This window comes from Bactrocera dorsalis, chromosome 3, assembly GCF_023373825.1.
Source record: "Bactrocera dorsalis isolate Fly_Bdor chromosome 3, ASM2337382v1, whole genome shotgun sequence".
In the NCBI taxonomy this organism is placed as follows: Eukaryota; Metazoa; Arthropoda; class Insecta; order Diptera; family Tephritidae; genus Bactrocera; species Bactrocera dorsalis.
Window position 1 is genome coordinate 64,796,923 of NC_064305.1, and position 19,439 is coordinate 64,816,361.

General features: G+C 38.6%; 1 protein-coding gene across 1 annotated transcript in view; it reads left to right on the forward strand.

The window, feature by feature from the left end:
• The first annotated feature begins 287 nt into the window (after positions 1-287).
• Positions 288-19,439, forward strand: part of LOC125777067 (GTP-binding protein Di-Ras2-like) — a 47,871-nt gene continuing 28,719 nt past the window's right edge. The window contains exons 1-2 of the mRNA XM_049450955.1: positions 288-1,065; positions 14,390-14,557. Coding sequence (XP_049306912.1) covers positions 901-1,065; positions 14,390-14,557 — 333 coding nt within the window. The 5' untranslated portion in view covers positions 288-900. The remainder of the gene's footprint in view (positions 1,066-14,389; positions 14,558-19,439) is intronic.

Here is a 19,439-nt window from a genome sequence, read left to right on the forward strand (position 1 = left end):
AGGTGATTCTACTACATGACTCTACTCGTCCTCAAGTTGACAAATCTGTTAAAATCTACCTGAAAAAAGCTTAAATGGGCAGTCCGTCCGATTAATATTTGTTCCGTTCGATGGCACATGGTCTGGCTCAGAAGCAGTTGCCTCCTAAAGACGACATCGAAAAATTGCTTGATTCTTACATAGCATCACAATATGAACATTTTTACGGTAATGGTATTAGAGCTTTTCCATAAAGATGGAAAAAAGTTGTGACTAGCGCTGGGAAATATTTCGAATAATTCTTTTGTAACCACTTCCTTATAATAAAATTGCGAATTCATAAAAAAGATACAGCGAGAACTTAGTTGCGCGCTAAAAACATCTATTATCTACTGATGTTTAAATGGACTTAGTAAGTAATAGATCCCTAACAGCTTATCTTAGCTTTTGACGAAATCTCAGCGAAAACCCTCTTAACTTATTTTTCTTTCAATAAAATTTTATAAGAAGTTCACTTACCATTTCCTCGAAATTTATCTTTTCAGCCCATTCTTCGACGCACAATGGTAAAACGGTATGAAATTCGCGAGAACAAACTTCAAGAGATATAAGAGCAGCATTTAAAGACACTAACAAACGGCAAGTGAATTAGTAAGCAATAAAATACGAAACTGTTAAATAAGCGATAAATAATAACACCGAAAAAAGAAGGGGAAAAGAAGAATAGACTACCCACAAGTTTCAACATGTAAAAGACGGCACTTGTGGAAAGTGTGGCAAGAGAGAGTGAGAGACGGCGCTTACAGTTAAGTTAAATAAAATATTGTGATAACAGTAACTGCTGACTGTTGGTTACCCAAGCAGCCGTTTGTGTAAGCATTTGCCGAGCATCTACAGTTGCCGTCATTAGCCGTATTCATAATGGCCGACTTGGAGCGCATAAGATTGGTTATGCTGGGCGGTGCTGGTGTGGGCAAAAGTTCGATCATCAAACGTTTCCTCTTCAAGACCTATACGGACAAATATCGTGCAACGGTCGAGGATCTCTTTAATCGGGAATATGATTTGGGCGGCATCACACTGAAGGTGAGTAAGGTTGAAGAGTAATTTTACAATGTTTACACAAAAATTTAAAAACATAATAAAGGTTTAAAGTCGGGTGCAACTGAACAATCTCTACTCTTGCTACTTGAAAGAATCAATGCCAGAGAAATACGAAAGGGTGTAAGACGTCAACCAGAGAATACTATATATAGTATAATTCATACACTGGCAAACACATTCGGCTAAAGGTTTGTTACAAAAATTAAAATGTAAGAAGAACGTACCAAAGTTAACAGGACTTTTTGAATCTAGTGCCCCCTAGTGGCGCCGTCTATATACGAGGTGTTTCAAAAAGTATCGCGAAATTTGTGTTTTTTTCAAAAATTATTTATTTATTCATGAATAAATAAAAAAAAGTGATATTATACACTTGTGCCAACGGTTTTTTCCAATCTTCGAAGCACTTCAAAAAATCATTTTTTTGTATCTACTTCAGCTCCTCCCTCGATACCGTCTTTATCTCGTCAAGAGAAACGTAACGTCGACCTTTCATGGGCCTCTTCAGTTTAGGGAACAAGAAAAAGTCACAGGGGGCCAGATCTGGGGAATACGGTGGCTGTGGCATCAATAGTGTGTTGTTGGCCAAAAAGTCGCGTACAAGCAACGATGTGTGTGAGCAGGGGCAATTTTTTTGATAGGTAAAAATCAAAGACGATCCAAAACACGTGCAAGCAAAGCAGCTGTCAACAATTAAATGAACATTCAAAATGGCCGCGCTTGTCGACATAAGTGATAGACATGAGTACCAACATAATGCCACAAAAAGTTCGAAATTCGAATATACGTAACCCGCGAAATTTCAAAATTCGCGATACTTTTTGAACACACCTCGTAAAATCAAGTTAAAAACTAAAACGCGGTGTGTGCTTTTCAAAGTGAATCCCACGTATATGTATATCAATCATATCACTCACAAATATTTGGGTATGAATAAGCTATTTGCAAAGTGGGTACCGCGCGAGCTCACTTTTGACCAAAAACAACGACGAATTGATGATTCGGAACAGTGTTTGGAGATAATAACACACAATAAACTCGAGTTTTTTTATCGATATGTGGCTTCATTATTTCACTCCGAAATCCAATCAACAGCCATCCGAGAGGACTGGACACGATGAACCCCCTCTAAAGCGTCTAAAAACGCAACAGATGGATGGCAAGATAATGACGTATGTATTTTGGGATGCGTGTGGAATAATTTTTATTGATTATCCTGAAAAAGAAAGGACCATCCATAGCGACTATTACATAGTTATTGGGACGTTTGAAATACAAAATCACAGAAAAACTGCGGCATTTAAAGAAAAAGAAATTGCTGTTTCCCCAGGACAATGTACCGTGTCACAAGTCAGTGAAAAGGATGCCAAAAATCCATGAATTGGGTTTCGCATTGCATCTGCATCAATCATATTCTTCAGATATGGCCCGCAGAGACTAAATATTTCCTGCTCTCACGCCTCAAGAGCATGCTCACTGGAAAAAAATTGTCGAATAAAAAGGCTTCCGCCGAAACTGAGACTCATTTTTAAGCAAAGGACAAATCGTACTACATAAGTGGTCTCGAAAATTGGAGGGTTACTATAATCAGTGTATCACCCTGAAGGAAATTTAGTTGAATGAAAAAAATCGAATTTTGTTATGGTGTGCATTACAAACATTGACTGGTTTAAAGATTTTATTGTTTAAAACTTTTCTGAAGACTTTCAGCACTATCTCAACAGAAGCAATGTTTTTTAGCTCTTCGTCTGATGAGAGAGTCCATCCGATTTTTCTGAATTTTTGACCAACCACTAAATAACTCAGTATTGCGTCTCTGTCATGTCGCCTGTTACCATCTCGTTACCAATCAATGAGATCTATCCGTTTATGATTCTACAATAGTACTATCAAATTTGCTGGAAAGCTGCAGTCAGTGTCAATGGTGTCTTTAGAAACCCGAAATAATCTGCTTCCTCAAATATTCCCACATTTCTGTGGCTTTATTGCCGAGCTTTTGCAGTTTGCTCCTCTAGCTTAGTTACTTAATTCCTCAACATGCAGCAATTGACTTTGGCTCACATTTCCTATGCATATGTGTGCGTATGTTTATGGCTGTGTATCAGGTTTCAAGAGCAGAAAATCATTATACCAAATAATGCTTCTGAGCAACATGAAGCGGCGACGCATATTGCTGTTTAATTGAATTTCTCGTTGGTTTCTTGTTTGTTGTTGTTGTTTCTATGTTTTTGTTTTTGTATAGTAAGTTTTTGCCTGGTGTACTCCTGCAGGGATCATGCATATCTAATGCTTCAACTATTCATCGTCGTGGCAACAGCAATGCTTGCTAACACAAAAGAAAGTCATACACATACATCCTTACATACACACATGCATACTATATATTCAAGTACTTAACTACATTAAACTTTGCCTCGCCACCTTGCGTACTGTCGGCAAATTCTAGTCCCACAAACACACACACATTCACTTGGAGGACAATTAAGGAGCTTTTTTCTGCAAACAGGCAAAAAGAAAAGAAATATTTATACAGACGCACACACACGTACGCATGCTTTAACTATTAGTTGACAAAAGTTTTCTAGTGGAGTAGGCAACACACACATTACTTCCCACATAGCACAAGTTTAAATTCCACTTGAATCATTCAGTTTCCACTACAGAAACCAGGAAACAATTAATATAACGTTGTGATATAAATAACTGAAATTAAGGGATAATCTTTCCATTATGATGGTATGTCTCTATGTCAAAAATGTGTTGAATCGAACCAATACTTCCCTTAGCCTCCCTATATCTAATATAAAGGTAATCAAACTTCCATATAACTTTTTATCCCATATATTGGCTAATATGTGAATTATCCCAATGGAAATTAGAGAACGTGTTTCATTCATAACAGTGCATCTTTGTGCCTAAAATAGATAACGCAAGAATATAAAATATTCGGTTGCACCCGAACATAGCCCTTCCCTGCTTATTTCTGTGAAGTTTGTTTATGGCGCTCTATGCTTTGCTATTTTGTTTCACTTTTAAGCTTATTTCAATGCACCACCTCCAGTTCTACCAGAGCAATCGTTTTTTATTGTTTTCTTCATTGGAATTTATATAATTATAGACTTGTAGGCCTGGAGTCATGTGTAGAAGTTCACGCAAGTGAGGAAAGTTCTCTGATCGCCATTCACTTGGGAGTGGCCAGAAACGATTCTTTTGCATATGACTCAAGCAGCTCACGACTTCCGGTCTTTGACCAAGTATCCTCTGGGTAGCCTAAGAACATCCGTTTGAAGGCGAGCTAACGTGAGAAGGCGAAACATCCCCTGCATAGGGTTGTGCGCTGGGTTTGGGACCCGCCACGTAAAAAAACACCCCCAGCGAATATTAACAACAAGCCTCGGATGAGTGACCCCCCTTTTGATGACGACCATGGCAAACGAAATAAGGACTACGAATTGAGGGCATGCACCTGGAATGTCCGGTCCCTTAATTGGGAAGGTGCCGCTGCCCAGCTGGTTGATGTCCTCGTGAAAATAAAGGCTGACATCACCGCCGTCCAAGAAATGCGATGGACGGGACAAGGACAGAGACGAGTAGGTCCTTGTGACATTTACTACAGTGGCCATATAAAGGAGCGCAAGTTTGGTGTTGGATTCGTGGTGGGAGAGAGACTCCGTCGCCGAGTACTATCATTCACTGCGGTGAATGAACGTCTAGCCACAATCCGCATCAAAGCGAGGTTCTTCAACATATCGCTGATTTGCGCCCACGCCCCGACGGAAGAGAAGGACGATGTGACCAAAGATGCCTTTTATGAGTGCTTGGAGCGCACTTATGAGAGATGCCCCCGCCACGATGTCAAAATCGTACTTGGCGACTTTAACGCCAGGGTGGGCAAAGAAGGTATCTTTGGCACTACGGTCGGTAAATTCAGCCTCCACGACGAAACATCCCCAAATGGGTTGAGGCTGATCGACTTCGCCGGGGCCCGAAATATGGTTATCTGTAGTACTAGATTCCAGCATAAGAAGATACATCAAGCTACCTGGCTGTCTCCGGATCGAAAAACCACCAACCAGATCGATCATGTTGTGATAGACGGAAGACACGTCTCCAGTGTTTTAGATGTGCGTGCGCTCCGAGGTCCTAACATCGACTCGGACCACTATATTGTTGCAGCCAAAATTCGCACCCGCCTCTGTGCAGCAAAAAACGCACGCCAACAAACACAAGGAAGGTTCGACGTCGAGAAGCTGCAATCACAACAGACAGCCGAACGTTTTTCTACTCGGCTTGCACTCCTGCTCTCTGAGAGCACTCATCAACAATTCGGTATAAGGGAACTGTGGGACGGCATTTCAAACTCCTTACGTACAGCTGCAACCGAAACCATTGGTTTTCGGAAAGTGCAAAAGAACAGCTGGTACGACGAGGAGTGCCGTGTCGCAGCGGAGAGAAAACAGGCTGCCTACCTCGCAACGTTACGATCGACCACAACACGTGCGGGATGGGATAGATACCGAGAGTTGAAGAGGGAAGCGAGACGCATTTGCAGACAGAAGAAGAAAGAGGCCGAAATGCGTGAGTATGAACAGCTCGATAAGCTGGCCGACAGGGGTAATGCTCGAAAATTCTACGAAAAGATGCGGCGGCTTACAGAAGGTTTCAAGACCGGAGCATACTCTTGTAGAACCCCCAAAGGTGATCTAGTTACCGATGCCCAGAGCATACTTAAATTATGGAGGGAACACTTCTCTAGCCTGCTGAATGGCAGTGAAAGCACAACACCGGGAGAAGGCGAACCCGATTCCCCAATCGATGACGATGGAGCAGACGTTCCATTACCCGACCATGAAGAAGTTCGAATAGCAATCACCCGCCTGAAGAACAACAAAGCGGCAGGGGCCGATGGATTGCCGGCCGAGCTATTCAAACACGGCGGCGAAGAACTGATAAGGAGCATGCATCAGCTTCTTTGTAAAATATGGTCGGACGAAAGCATGCCCAATGACTGGAATTTAAGTGTGCTATGCCCAATCCATAAAAATGGAGACCCCACAATCTGCGCCAACTACCGTGGGATTAGCCTCCTCAACATCGCATATAAGGTTCTATCGAGCGTATTGTGTGAAAGATTAAAGCCCACCGTCAACGAACTGATTGGACCTTATCAGTGTGGCTTTAGACCTGGCAAATCAACAACTGACCAGATATTCACCATGCGCCAAATCTTGGAAAAGACCCGTGAAAGGAGAATCGACACACACCACCTCTTCGTCGATTTCAAAGCTGCTTTCGACAGCACGAAAAGGGGCTGCCTTTATGCCGCGATGTCTGAATTTGGTATCCCCGCAAAACTGATACGGCTGTGTAAACTGACGTTGAGCGGCACCAGAAGCTCCGTCAGGATCGGGATGAACCTCTCCGAGCCGTTCGATACCAAACGAGGTTTCAGACAAGGCGACTCCCTATCGTGCGACTTTTTCAATCTGCTGCTGGAGAAAATAGTTCGAGCTGCAGAACTTAATCGAGCGGGTACAATCTTCTATAAGAGTGTACAGCTGCTGGCGTATGCCGATGATATTGATATCATCGGCCTCAACACCCGCGCCGTTAGTTCTGCTTTCTCCAGACTGGACAAGGAAGCAAAACGAATGGGTCTGGCAGTGAACGAGGGCAAGACGAAATATCTCCTGTCATCAAACAAACAGTCGTCGCACTCGCGACTTGGCACTCACGTCACTGTTGACAGTCATAACTTTGAAGTTGTAGATAATTTCGTCTATCTTGGAACCAGCGTAAACACCACCAACAATGTCAGCCTAGAAATCCAACGCAGGATAACTCTTGCCAACAGGTGCTACTTCGGACTGAGTAGGCAATTGAGAAGCAAAGTCCTCTCTCGACAGACAAAAACTAAACTCTATAAGTCTCTCATAATCCCCGTCCTGCTATATGGTGCAGAGGCTTGGACGATGTCAACAGCGGATGAGTCGACGTTGCGAGTTTTCGAGAGAAAAATTCTGCGAAAGATTTATGGTCCTTTGCGCGTTGGCCACGGCGAATATCGCATTCGATGGAACGATGAGCTGTACGAGATATACGACGACATTGACATAGTTCAGCGAATTAAAAGACAGCGGCTACGCTGGCTAGGTCATGTTGTCCGGATGGATGAAAACACTCCAGCTCTGAAAGTATTCGACGCAGTACCCGCCGGGGGAAGCAGAGGAAGAGGAAGACCTCCACTCCGTTGGAAGGACCAAGTGGAGAAGGACCTGGCTTCGCTTGGAATATCCAATTGGCGCCACGTAGCGAAAAGAAGAAACGACTGGCGCGCGGTTGTTAACTCGGCTATAATCGCGTAAGCGGTGTCTACGCCAATTAAGAAGAAGAAGAAGGCCTAGTGGAGGGGCGGGCTGTATCAAAATTTAATCATCGCTTTAAGTCGTACATGTGTTTTTCATGGGCAAATGCATATTTCCCGAAAGGAAGAAGTCGCACGGTGCCATATCAGGTGAATACGGGAAGTAATTAATGGTTAAAATGTGATTTTTGGGCAAATAATCGATCACAAGCGCCGATCGAATGTTGGATTCTGAGTAATTTTTAGTCGTCAGTTCATTTGTGCGGAACAAACCGTGCTCACACCTATCTTAAACGCAAATGTTCGGTCAAAATGCGATAAATCGATGTTTCGGAGATGTTCAACACCATTTCTATTAATTTCAATGATTTGGCTGATTTTTGATGAATTCACGCACAGTTTCGATGGAATTTCCGGTAATGACGAATTTTGATTGACCCACATGTTGATCGTCATTTATGTCCTCACGACCACATTGAAAACGTGGAAACCTCTCGTGCACTCTGCTACGGGATAGGCAATCATCGCCGTAAACTTGTTTCATCATTTGAAACGTTTCAGTAAAAGTTTTACCAATTTAAAACAAAATTTAATGTTGGCTCTTTGTTCGAAGCTCATTTTCGCATCGATAATACAAACATACTGACACCTTAAACGCAATAACTTCACTTCCAATCCATTTAATGTCATGGAATTCTCACTGGACAATCGATAAAGATAGCAGATTGTAACGCACCAATTGACATATCGATGGCACCACCAAGGACACTAGATTCAAAAAGTCCTGTGAGAGCGTCTCGTGTAAACCAATTTCAATGACACTTTTCAACCACATGCGTTTATGTCCAACCTATCAGCAGCGAGGACGACGGCTGTTAGGCATTACCCCTCCCGATCTCAGTCTGGCTTTTGCCTATAGTCTTGTTTGTTGACCGCAAATGCCACGACAGCCTACTTCATGCTGATAACGATTTAACAAGCTGCTGGGCGTCGTGCCTCATTGCCAGCAGTCTCGCATGGCTGGACACAACGCTTGCTAAATTCACCAATTGACACCCAATTGGCATTGGTGCGCCATAACTTCGGACCCATCAAGCATGTTTTTGACATTCAACTGCGATTGATGACATATATATTGTAGGTTATATTATTATACATATTTGTACGAATGATTGTAGATAAGTGTCAATTTTCATATATTAGAATTGAATGGCAGCACTAAGTAGTGGCACTATGTTAATTTATACAAAATTTATTGGCGTAGTATAGCTTTAAATATGTATATTCAGTCACTAAATACTACTCCTTCTCATAGAAAAATACGACTTTTTAGACTTCAGTGAAGACATGGAAAAATGGTTTAATACATTCCAAAATCATGTATATGGTTAGATATATTACGCACACTCGTTTATAATTGAGCGCCTCAAATTAAACGAAGTTCACCTATCGTGTATGTAAAGGGTAATCCATTTCGAGGTTCTCTAAGAAATGCCCACGTATCAGATGGTTCATCCGTTGAGTCCGATTTTCGATCACTCGTTCGGGCATTTCTACTCGTAATTGACGAATGAACACGTAATGTTTTTCTCCAAGGCCTGAATCGAAGCGGGATTGTCCCCTTAGACTTTGGACTTTACAAATAATTATAGGAGAAGTTCCAACGGTGTGGTATAACATAATCTTGGTGTCAAATCGACCGGCCCAAAAAATTAAATTATATGCTCACTGAAGTATTCTCTCAATAAATTAATTAATTGATGCGATATGTGGGAAGCAATTTCAGGCATCAAATAGTCGGTTATCATGGTGCTATAATGGTCGCGATTGACGGTTGCGTTCCCACCAACATAATTTATAAAGAACTATTTATTTACTGATGATTTCACAGGCCAATAAACCACACCAATCTGTTATTTTTCTGGTTAAAATGGCAGCTCCAGAACCTCTTCAGGTTGCCTTTTGTGCCAAATGTGGCAACTTTGCCTCATCTCTGAACAAAATTTGGCTCGAAAATGTTGAATCTCCTTGGAACTTTTCAAGAGCCCATAGAGCAAAGCGATGTCGCTTGGGAAAGTCAAGCGGCTTTAGTCCTTGCACCAGAAAGAAAGGAACACATATGACAACATCTAAATGTCTGGTTATTCTTCTTGCTTTTACTTTGGTATTTACCGCAACTGGTATTCGAAAGGAATTTTCATGTTACTCAAAATTATATTCAAAATGAATAAGCACGTTTAAAAATCACTTGTGTGTGATTTCCCGTTTTGTTTGATACGCTTGTGGAAGCATCAATGCGGAAAGATAATTATGGTGGATACGGCTAATGTGACTGCATACCAAAAACACATCATGATAAATGAGTGATGTGCGCGCTTGCTTGTTAACTGAAGCGCAGCCAAAGCGATGCGATAAAATCACCGAAAATTAAATTAGAAAAGTGCAAAAACACAAAAACAAAACACACAAAGCATAAAACTGATACAAAATTTCATGCTTTTTGTATCGGTTTTATGCTTTGTGCAGACCGAAGTTGAAGACAAAATACACGTTGTTGCCGTAATAATAATGAAAAATCCCACATCGCAGCGGTTCAACGGAGCGTATGAGCAACATTAAACAAGCGACACGTTGCGAGATATGAACATTCGAAGTCTAAATATTTTCGCGCATCATTACCAATTTGCGTATGTATATACGTGTGTATTTGGGTGGCACCAGATATCAACCATGGCGACGAGTATACTACTTTCTCAACGAATGTCAAAAAAAACCAAAATGGCATTAAGACTGTGTGTAGCAACAACTACATATGTACACACACGACTGTTTTAAATAATTTCAAACGTATACAGTTTTTTCTGCGAGAATGTGTGTATTTAAATGTGCTTATACGGCACAAAGGTATGATTTGACGGTTGTGTGTGCTTTATATGTTAGTGCGCATATGTGTTTGTCTCTATCAGTATTCAAATGACGATGAAAGTGCTGATTTTCTCTTAGATTTAAACCTTTGTATGTGTGTATTTGCATTTTCAGTGTGAAAATATGTGCCTAAAGGTATTTATTTGCCTTTTGGCACGTGACTTCCGCGCTTTTATGCTCATTCACTTGTTATTTACTGGCTCGTTTATGGTTTGCCATTATAATTGAGCGTGTGTGCACATGTTAGCATCGCCTTCCGTAACTTTCATTATAATTTTCTCATAGAATATGCATTTCAACAAACCGAAAAATAGTTTGAAATTAATTATGAAAACTTATGGTTACACTTCATGACGGGAAATAACACTTACACATGTACATTAGGATGGCACTTATTTTAGATTTCGAAATGGCACTTATGTTGAAAAAAAATGCTATTAAAAATCAAAAAAAAAGAAACAGGGAATAAAAAAATATTTTTTGAAAAGAGATTATGAGGCATGTTCAAGAAATCGTTTTCGCATGAGAATGATAATGAATTTGTGAGACGGTGTACTGAATACCACTTTGCCATTACGAATACAAATTTTTCGAACATGAAATCGGTGCATGTTTTAGAAATCGATTTCGCAAATTGTTTGACGTTTTGATATCGGTCAAAAAGAAGTGCGCGAAATTAATTCATTTGGTTCTAAAACTTAAAATGTAAGTATTATATTTGAGCCAGTTATTTGGATTTCTTCACAAAAATTAATACTTTCATTTTCATATTTTAGGGGATAACATAAAAGCCAAAGTCAAGAAATTTTTTTTTAAATTTTATGGGCAAAAATCCAGACTTGGCGAAAAATTTCCTTAAATGGAATCGCGTTGCTGCAGAGGCTTTGTGGGCAAACCTTGCTAAAATGCTAAATAGCGAAGGTCCACCGTAAAAAGATATTAACGGCCGGAAAAAAGTGAGAAAAATATCACGCGATAGTATATGTGAACTGCATTAACATTTTTTTAATAGGTATGGTCCGCTTGGAAAGACTGCATTCGAGAGAAAATCGCACACAACAAAGGCGAAAGCAGAGCTACTGGAGGAGGGCAATTCAAAAAATTTTCTCTAACCCCCCGTGAGGAAGAAGTAGCTCAAATTTGTGAAGCAGGTGCAGTTGAAAAGATATCTGTTACTTTGCAGCTTCTTTTTGCAAATATGGATAAATTGACCAAATTAGTGGCGCAACAAAACGAGCTCATTGCCGAACAAAACTAAGATCGTCGCAAGTATTATCTGGCCAAGCAGGAAAGCTTGATCACTAAAAATGTAATTAAGCAAAAAATCGAGGAAATTCGGGTCCAAAGAGATATTTATTTCAAACCAAATACTAAAAATATCGATTAATTAATTTTACTATTATAAATAATAAGTTTATTAAATGATCTCATAGTCAAAAAGTTTAACATAAATGTCATGGTTTTATTGAATAAAAAAAAAATGATAATTAAACTATACGCGTTGACTTATTTGCGATTTCACCTCGAACGGATACAGCGGCAGTTTGTAGATGGCTCCTATAATCAGCAACTTCTTCGTCCAGAAAATCGTCCACTACATTTAAAGCAAAGGCATCCAGATTATAATGGGGATAAATGCTGTGCAAAGCACTGCTTTCATTTATAATTTTTACAACTTTCTCTGGGACATATGACAAAGTTGTTTAAAGACATTTAAAGCGGCTCTTGAGGAATCCGATTACTCTCTCAACGATATTTCTTGCCTTGGAGTGTTGTAAATTGAATTTGTGTTGTGGTGATCCAGCGTTTGCTTCACGATAAGGGGTAAGTAAATATGGTTCCAAGCCATATCCTGAATCTCCTAGTAGCCAAGATCTATAGTCTCCGCCAACATACTTGGATGAAAGATATTGTTTGGCACCACGTAAAGAAAATATAAAGATGTTGTGGCTCCAGGGTGGCATGCATCCAAAGCCGTTATACGCATTCTGTAATCGCAAATCTTTAAAAGAACTGAATTAATATCACCAACAAATTTCATATTTTTAACTCACAATCATCGTATAAACGCTGAAGTAACCCTTCCTGTTAAAAAACAAATGTTCATTTTGGTGGGGCTTCGTAATTTTTATGTGGGTCCCATCTATACAACCGATTATTCCGGGAATACTGAAATTGCTGAAAAAATGTGCTTTCGTCATTTTAATTTCTTCTTCGCTCATTTCTAATTTAATCCATTTTGGACACAGTGCTTTTTCTAAAGCATTTAGCATCTTATTAAAACTTTTCACACGGTACTTCTTGGAAGGGATATGTCGGTGTCTTTTTCTACCGAGCGCTGAAATCCTCTCTCTGCAAGGTACTTCAAAGTAGTAGCAAGCTTTATTTCGACCATAACAAATGACGGATTTATTAATGGTTGGACATCACGAATTCCCTGAAACGCTTCTTTACTTATCCTGTAATAAGCAACAAAATTTTATTGGGATAAAAAGCATCTCTTGTATTTCAAACTTTGTTTTATATTTATATACTTACACGGAATCTGGGATATCCAAGTGATCTCATTTCCTCATTTCATTTTCTCATTTCTTTCCCATTCATTTTTGGTCAATAAATATGCAGCAATAGAAAATAAGATCATTTTGTAAAATTCTTAGAATCAAATTTTATTTGTCAATACTCAATCAGTTGTTTCGAATTGTGAAACACTGTTACCAAATTCACGCGAGTTGCAAATTCGGTGCCGAATTTAAATCGTGCGATTTCCAGAACATGCCTGTATAATAAACTAAGAAAACTTAATTAAATAATAAACTTTGTCCATATTTTTATGATGTTTTATAGAGATAAAATTCAATATAATTCAATTATATAAAACATAAGAAAAAACTGTAACTTCGGCTGTAGTGCATATATAAAAGTTTTCATACAAGAACTTGAATTTAATCGATGAATTTGTATGGCCGATCTGACCAATTTTTCAAAGATTAAATGGTTGCTTTCAAGCGGAAGCACTAAACATAGCGAGAGCTGTAGAATTCAATTGGATTACTAAGAGACCATACAGAAAGCTACCATATACACAGATAACCAGGCGCCATTGCTAGCCTTGTCGACGCCAAACACTAATTTCAGCGCAATTCGCAAAAGTAGAAAGGCTTTAAACTTGGTGATTGAACAACTCAACTTCTCGATAATTTGGATTCCTTCCATTTTCAGCAACAAAAAAAAAACAACGAGTTTGACAAGTAAGGAGTCTCTCTAGGCGAATCTGAGGCATAGACTATATCGTACCGCTACGAAAGATTAAGAGGAAGTTCAATACTAAATTTGCAGAAATAGCTTAAAACTTTTGCAAGCAAATATGAGACTGACTCCATAAAAACTGTATATTTGAAAATTATTCTACAATTATTCAAAGTAGTCCCCTTGGGCAGCTATACAATGATTCCAGCGCGTTTTCCATGCTTCGTAACATTTCTGGAAGGCTTCGACTAGGATGTCCGCGAGTACCCTCGTCACGGCCGCTTGGATGTCCGTAATCGTCTCAAAATGGGTTCCGATTTTGTTTTCGCACCGATTTTGTTTTAGGAAACAAAAAAGTCACAGAGTGACATGTCGGGCGAACAAGGCGACTGTTACAACACGGCGATCCCTTTAGAGGCCAAATACTGGGACACGCTGAGGGCGGTGTGTCACGGCGCGTTGTAGTGATGAAGGGTCCAGTTACCAGCGATGTCTGGGCGCACTCTATACATATTTTTGTTTTATTTAAAATTTTTACGAATTTTTTTAAACAGCGCTACTTCTAAAAGGCCTTCTTGAGGGAACTAGGTGCTTAAGAGATTCTAAAAAAATATATTTCATGAAATTTCGCTATATTAATTATGAGTTATTACTTAAGTAAAAATTAAGTGCTTTAGTTTAAATCCTTATCTGTTTGTAGAAATATTATTATCAAACTTCTCGTTAATATGTTCAGACTAGTTCAAATTTATTGTCTTTTTGTATTGGCAGGTTGACATTTTAGACACTTCTGGTGATATGCAATTTCCTGCTATGCGCCGCCTGTCCATTGCCACCGCCCACGCTTTCATGCTGGTCTATGCGTCAACGTCTGCGTCAAGTTTTCGATGTGTCAAACAGTGTTTTGAGGAGATACGTGAGCAGCGCACCGACTATCAGGTGAGTTTTACTGCTTGCATATTGCTTTCAAAAACAGTTGCAGAACAAGGTGTGAGGGGTATATAAACTACATTTATCGTCTGTTAAGGTATGTCGCTAAGTGGTTGGTAAGCGGACTTTTTCTACGAAATAAGTGTGGTTAAGCTCATTTCTCTTTTTTAGTTATTTATAATATACGAGTATTACATTGGAGTTGTGCTAGAACTGAATATAAAAACATAAGCTGTTTTCTAAAAAAGGCCAATAGCAACTTGCTTGCCCTGTTCACTCGCACACCCTTAAGTATGTATATAGCTAGCTAAGCTTAGCCCCTTAATCCTAATATAAATATTTTAGAACCTCTAGATGACTTTCTACAGCATAAATCGGCCAATATATGAGTTATCTCAATGAAAACGAAAGATCAATTTATACTTCTTCACTGATTCGTTGTTGAAATGGCTTAGAAGCTTCTTAGGGTGTTATATATGTAAATAGGCGAAGGATTTTTTTTCGAGAACAACTATTTGAAAAAAAAAGAATTTCGCGAAACTTTCAATTTTTTGTAAAAAATGTTAGCCAAAAATCCGATTTTTCAAATTTAAGGTTTTAACTAAAACCCGTGTTTTTTCGCTTTAGATGATCCTGCAAACGCGGGCGGGGAGTTTAAAATATTTTTTTTTAATTTCAGTATTTCTGTGCTAAGTAATAGTGTGTGTTTTTAACAGTAAAAAATTGGAATAAAATATTTCATTTTTATGTGAGAAAAATTTTTTGAAAAATTACTGTTTTTTACCCGTGGAAACCCATGTAACCCCTTTTCGTCAGGCGTAGACTCAAAGATTCGCAATTGTCCGACAGAGGTCGCTCGCATTTAAAAAAAGCCGGTTTTGATTTGTATTCCTAATATACATATTTCAGATAGATTAGGCTTCTTTATGGTTGTCTTCTTATAAGCAAAGGCTTAGGACTTCTCTTGCACTGCAACACATAACAAATTAATTAATTTTTAAAAATTTCCATACAGAAGAATGTCCCCAACAATTAATACAAGTACAGTATCTACAGTGTTAAATTTTTGTTTCTGGAATTGGGCATTTTATTTATGGTGTGTGTCCACGCTAATAAATTTCTTTGAGAGGTTAGTGACTTCGATAAGCCTGATGTGGTTGGTCACCTTAATGAGATATTAGATAATATAAAGTAACGAAATGCAGTCAAGCATCGAGCTCCTCCTTTATTGCAGACAGTAAACATTTTATATTACCTCCTAGCGTAATTTAAATGAAATGAGAAAGGGTGTCGTACTTATAACAACGCATATTTGTGCCTAAAATGGATAAATCAAATGAAAAACTTAAAAACTTATAAATAATGCCTGAATTTTCAAACGTTCGTCTGACTTTGCTCCATATGATTGGTAATTGTAGGTGAGCTATGTTCATGAACCCCAGGGAGAATTTAACTATTATGTGGCATGTTGATAGTAAGAAGTATTGGCAAAAATTGGTAAAATCAGGTCAATACTACTCTCAACTCCTATATACTGCATATAATGATTTTTGTTATACGCACAAACCTTATGAAGAATATGTCGTTCGTTGCGGCAGCTACATGTGGCATATATTTAAAAAACTGCCTGAAAATACGTTCTCAAGTATATCTGAATTTACACATTGTATAAAATATTAAAAAATTTCTGAAAAAATAAATATAAATATTCATAATATGTTTGTCTTAAATGAAAAACAAAATAATTCGTTTATCAAGTATCTCTCAGGTTCGTAGCCTTTACCTGAAAGTATAAGGCACTAAGATTCTTAGAACTTACCCGCAGGTAAATGACACGCAAAGTGGCATGTATGAGGATTTGTGTAAAACAAAATTGTTACGCCCTCAATAATTTAAATTTGTAGTAAACCTTTCTACCTGCACTCTGAAGGCAGTTGAAAACTAACAAAAAATATCCTCGGTGCTCGGACTATAAAAACGTGAACATCATGCCGAACAACTATCAGTTTCGTTAATCACTGCCATTGAAGAGTCTACAACGCCTAAAATGTTTGAAATAACAAATACGCATATCTCCGCATACGAAAAGCTGCTACCAACACATCCTGGATCGCTCTGCTACACTATATTCTTACATCGCGTCGAAATGCAGCGTGGCGGTGCTCCTTTTTTCGAAAAATCTTTGCGATTAACCAAATCGAAATATTACGTAACGGAAAAGCTGATCACTCATATGAAACCAAAGATGTATCGCTTAAAGTCTGATGAATACCTAATACTTAGGCGGCAACAAACTTACTGTAACCGCTTAAAAGGGGAAGTAAGAGTTGCAATTTCGCAAAAGGAAAGAAAACTCTACTATGAGATTCGCGCACAACAGTCGCGGAAAGAGTACGACGATATGCAAGCGTACTGCAACCGTATGATACAGCAAGTACCAATATTAAAAATGTACCGCATTTCTAGTGAGATGGAGGACAATAGCGAAGAACGGAAAGCCATAAGTGATTTATTTATGAAAACCTTTTTCATATATAAAGAATTGGATCGTCTAGATCAGGAACGCGCAAAAAAGGCAGCAGAAGAATATTTGAAGCATGGTGCGTCGACAAGCCGAGGTGCATATTCTGAACAAATGGCCAATCCATCGAAACGCAATAATAAAATCACGACATGCGAACAAACTCGTGCTGAACAAATGCCGAAGCCTTCAAATGATAAATTTATCCTCTATGGCATTCCCAATCCAGCACTAGAGGAAAGAGTGTTCAGAAATATGAGAAATGCAGCGCGCTATCCACATATGCAGAAGGACGCAAAACGAAAAAGAGTTACACAATTAATGAAGTTACCACCAAAAAACATAAACAAGTCGCTTCAGAGAAATTTCCGCAAGAAGTTATCACCACGTGGACACTTTTGATCTTCAAAAAGATCAACTGCAAACGGCAGGAAAAAAGAAGCAAGGAAGACGTTTATTAATAAAAGAAAATATAAAATATATTATTGCAATAAAAATGTACTGCATGTTTTAATTTTTTTTTTGTTGCAATATCTTTTTATTTATTGAATCTGCTTTTTGTTTTGAAAGCCTAACAATAAGTAATAAAATCTTAAACCTATTTAAAACTATACACGCTCAAGCAAATGATTGAGCTGTTTTGGTGATACATTGCTCCTCAGTACGCGGGCATATCTCTTCTTTTAAGGCGTGTTTGATTGCAGGAATGTACCAAAGCATTAGCCAAAGGGTTTGGGTGATCACGGAGTTTACATATATATTTAATTCTGCTGTCTTCTACTTCTTTCCTTACCATAGAAATACCAAGGTCTTTATGGATATTCTCATTACGCATGTACCATGGTGAACACGTGATTGATCTAAGCATTTTTGATTGGAACCTTTGTATTATGTCTATATTAGTTGCACAGGTCGTACCCCACAGGAAATCGGCTTTTGGCCGCATTATATAAAAGCACTTTGTTGTCTAGGCTAAGTTTGGAGTTTTTATTTAATAGCCAATTTAAATTTGCAGCTCTTATCTTCATGCAAGTTATTTTACTAGATATATGTTTTTTCCACGTAAGTCTTCTATCTAGGTGAATACCAAGATAGGTTACTTCATTCGCTTGGGGTACTAAAATATTGTTAATTTTTATTGCCGGACACATTTTTGGTCTAAGCGAAAATGTAACATGCTTACACTTTTGTTCATTTACCTTTATACGCCAGTTAGCTAGCCATTCTTCGACAAACCTTAAGTGCTCGGCTAATATTCTTGATGCTATTATGTGGCATTTGTTACGGCTCACTATAGCTGTGTCGTCCGCAAAAGTAGAAGTTAATACATTGTTAGCTGTTGGAAGATCTGCTGTATATATGATGTATAGTGTTGGGCCTAGAACACTGCCCTGGGGTACACCAGCCCTTATCTGTCTTTCATCAGATATGAAATCTCCCACTTTTACCATAAATTTTCTATTTTTTAAATACGATTCCAATGTTTAATATAATTTTGAAGGTAGAATATTTTTAATCTTGTATAAAAGGCCCTCATGCCATACCTTATCAAACGCCTGAGCCACGTCTAGAAATATAGCTGAACAGTACTCTCTGTGCTCAAATGCTTTTCTTATTTCGTTAGTGATTCTATTTACTTGCTCAATCGTGCTATGTTTTTCACGAAAAGCAAATTGGTGCATTGGTATTATATTATTTTCGTGGAGGAAAGGAGTCATCTTTGATAGTAACAATTTTTCAAATATCTTAGAAAGACAGGCTAGAAGACTGATTGGTCTGTATGAAGACGGCTGTGTTAAGTCTTTCCCAGGTTTGTCTATCAAGATGATCTGCGACTTTTTCCACGAATTTGGATAGTGTCCGAGATTAAGAATTGCATTGAAGAGCAAAGAGAGCACCCTTACGGCAATATTTGGTAACTCAATTAGCATTTTTGGGGTAATATTATCATGCCCAGGTGATTTTTTGGGGTTAAGCTCTTTTATTATTCTAGTAACTTCAGAAGTAGAAGTCCTAATAGACACATGCGACTCTTTTTCGGTATTGGGCAAGGTTGGCAACTCAAAGTTGTTCTTTGGGCAATTGGGTTGAAATACCTTTTCTAGGTGATTTGCAAAGCAATTTGCCTTATCCTCATCACTACGTGCCCAATTACCATTCAACTGTCTTAGAGGCATGTTGGAATCTACTGGTGGCTTGAAAGACTTTTGTGCTTTCCAAAGAGAGTTTTGCTTGCGAGAATTCGGACACAGTTTCTTTATATAATTTTCAGTGTTGTGTTCCTCTTCGCATTTAAGCGCTTTTTTTAACTTTCGTACAGCAGATTTCAGTTGAAGCAGAGTTGAAGGGGATCGATTTAACTGCCATTCC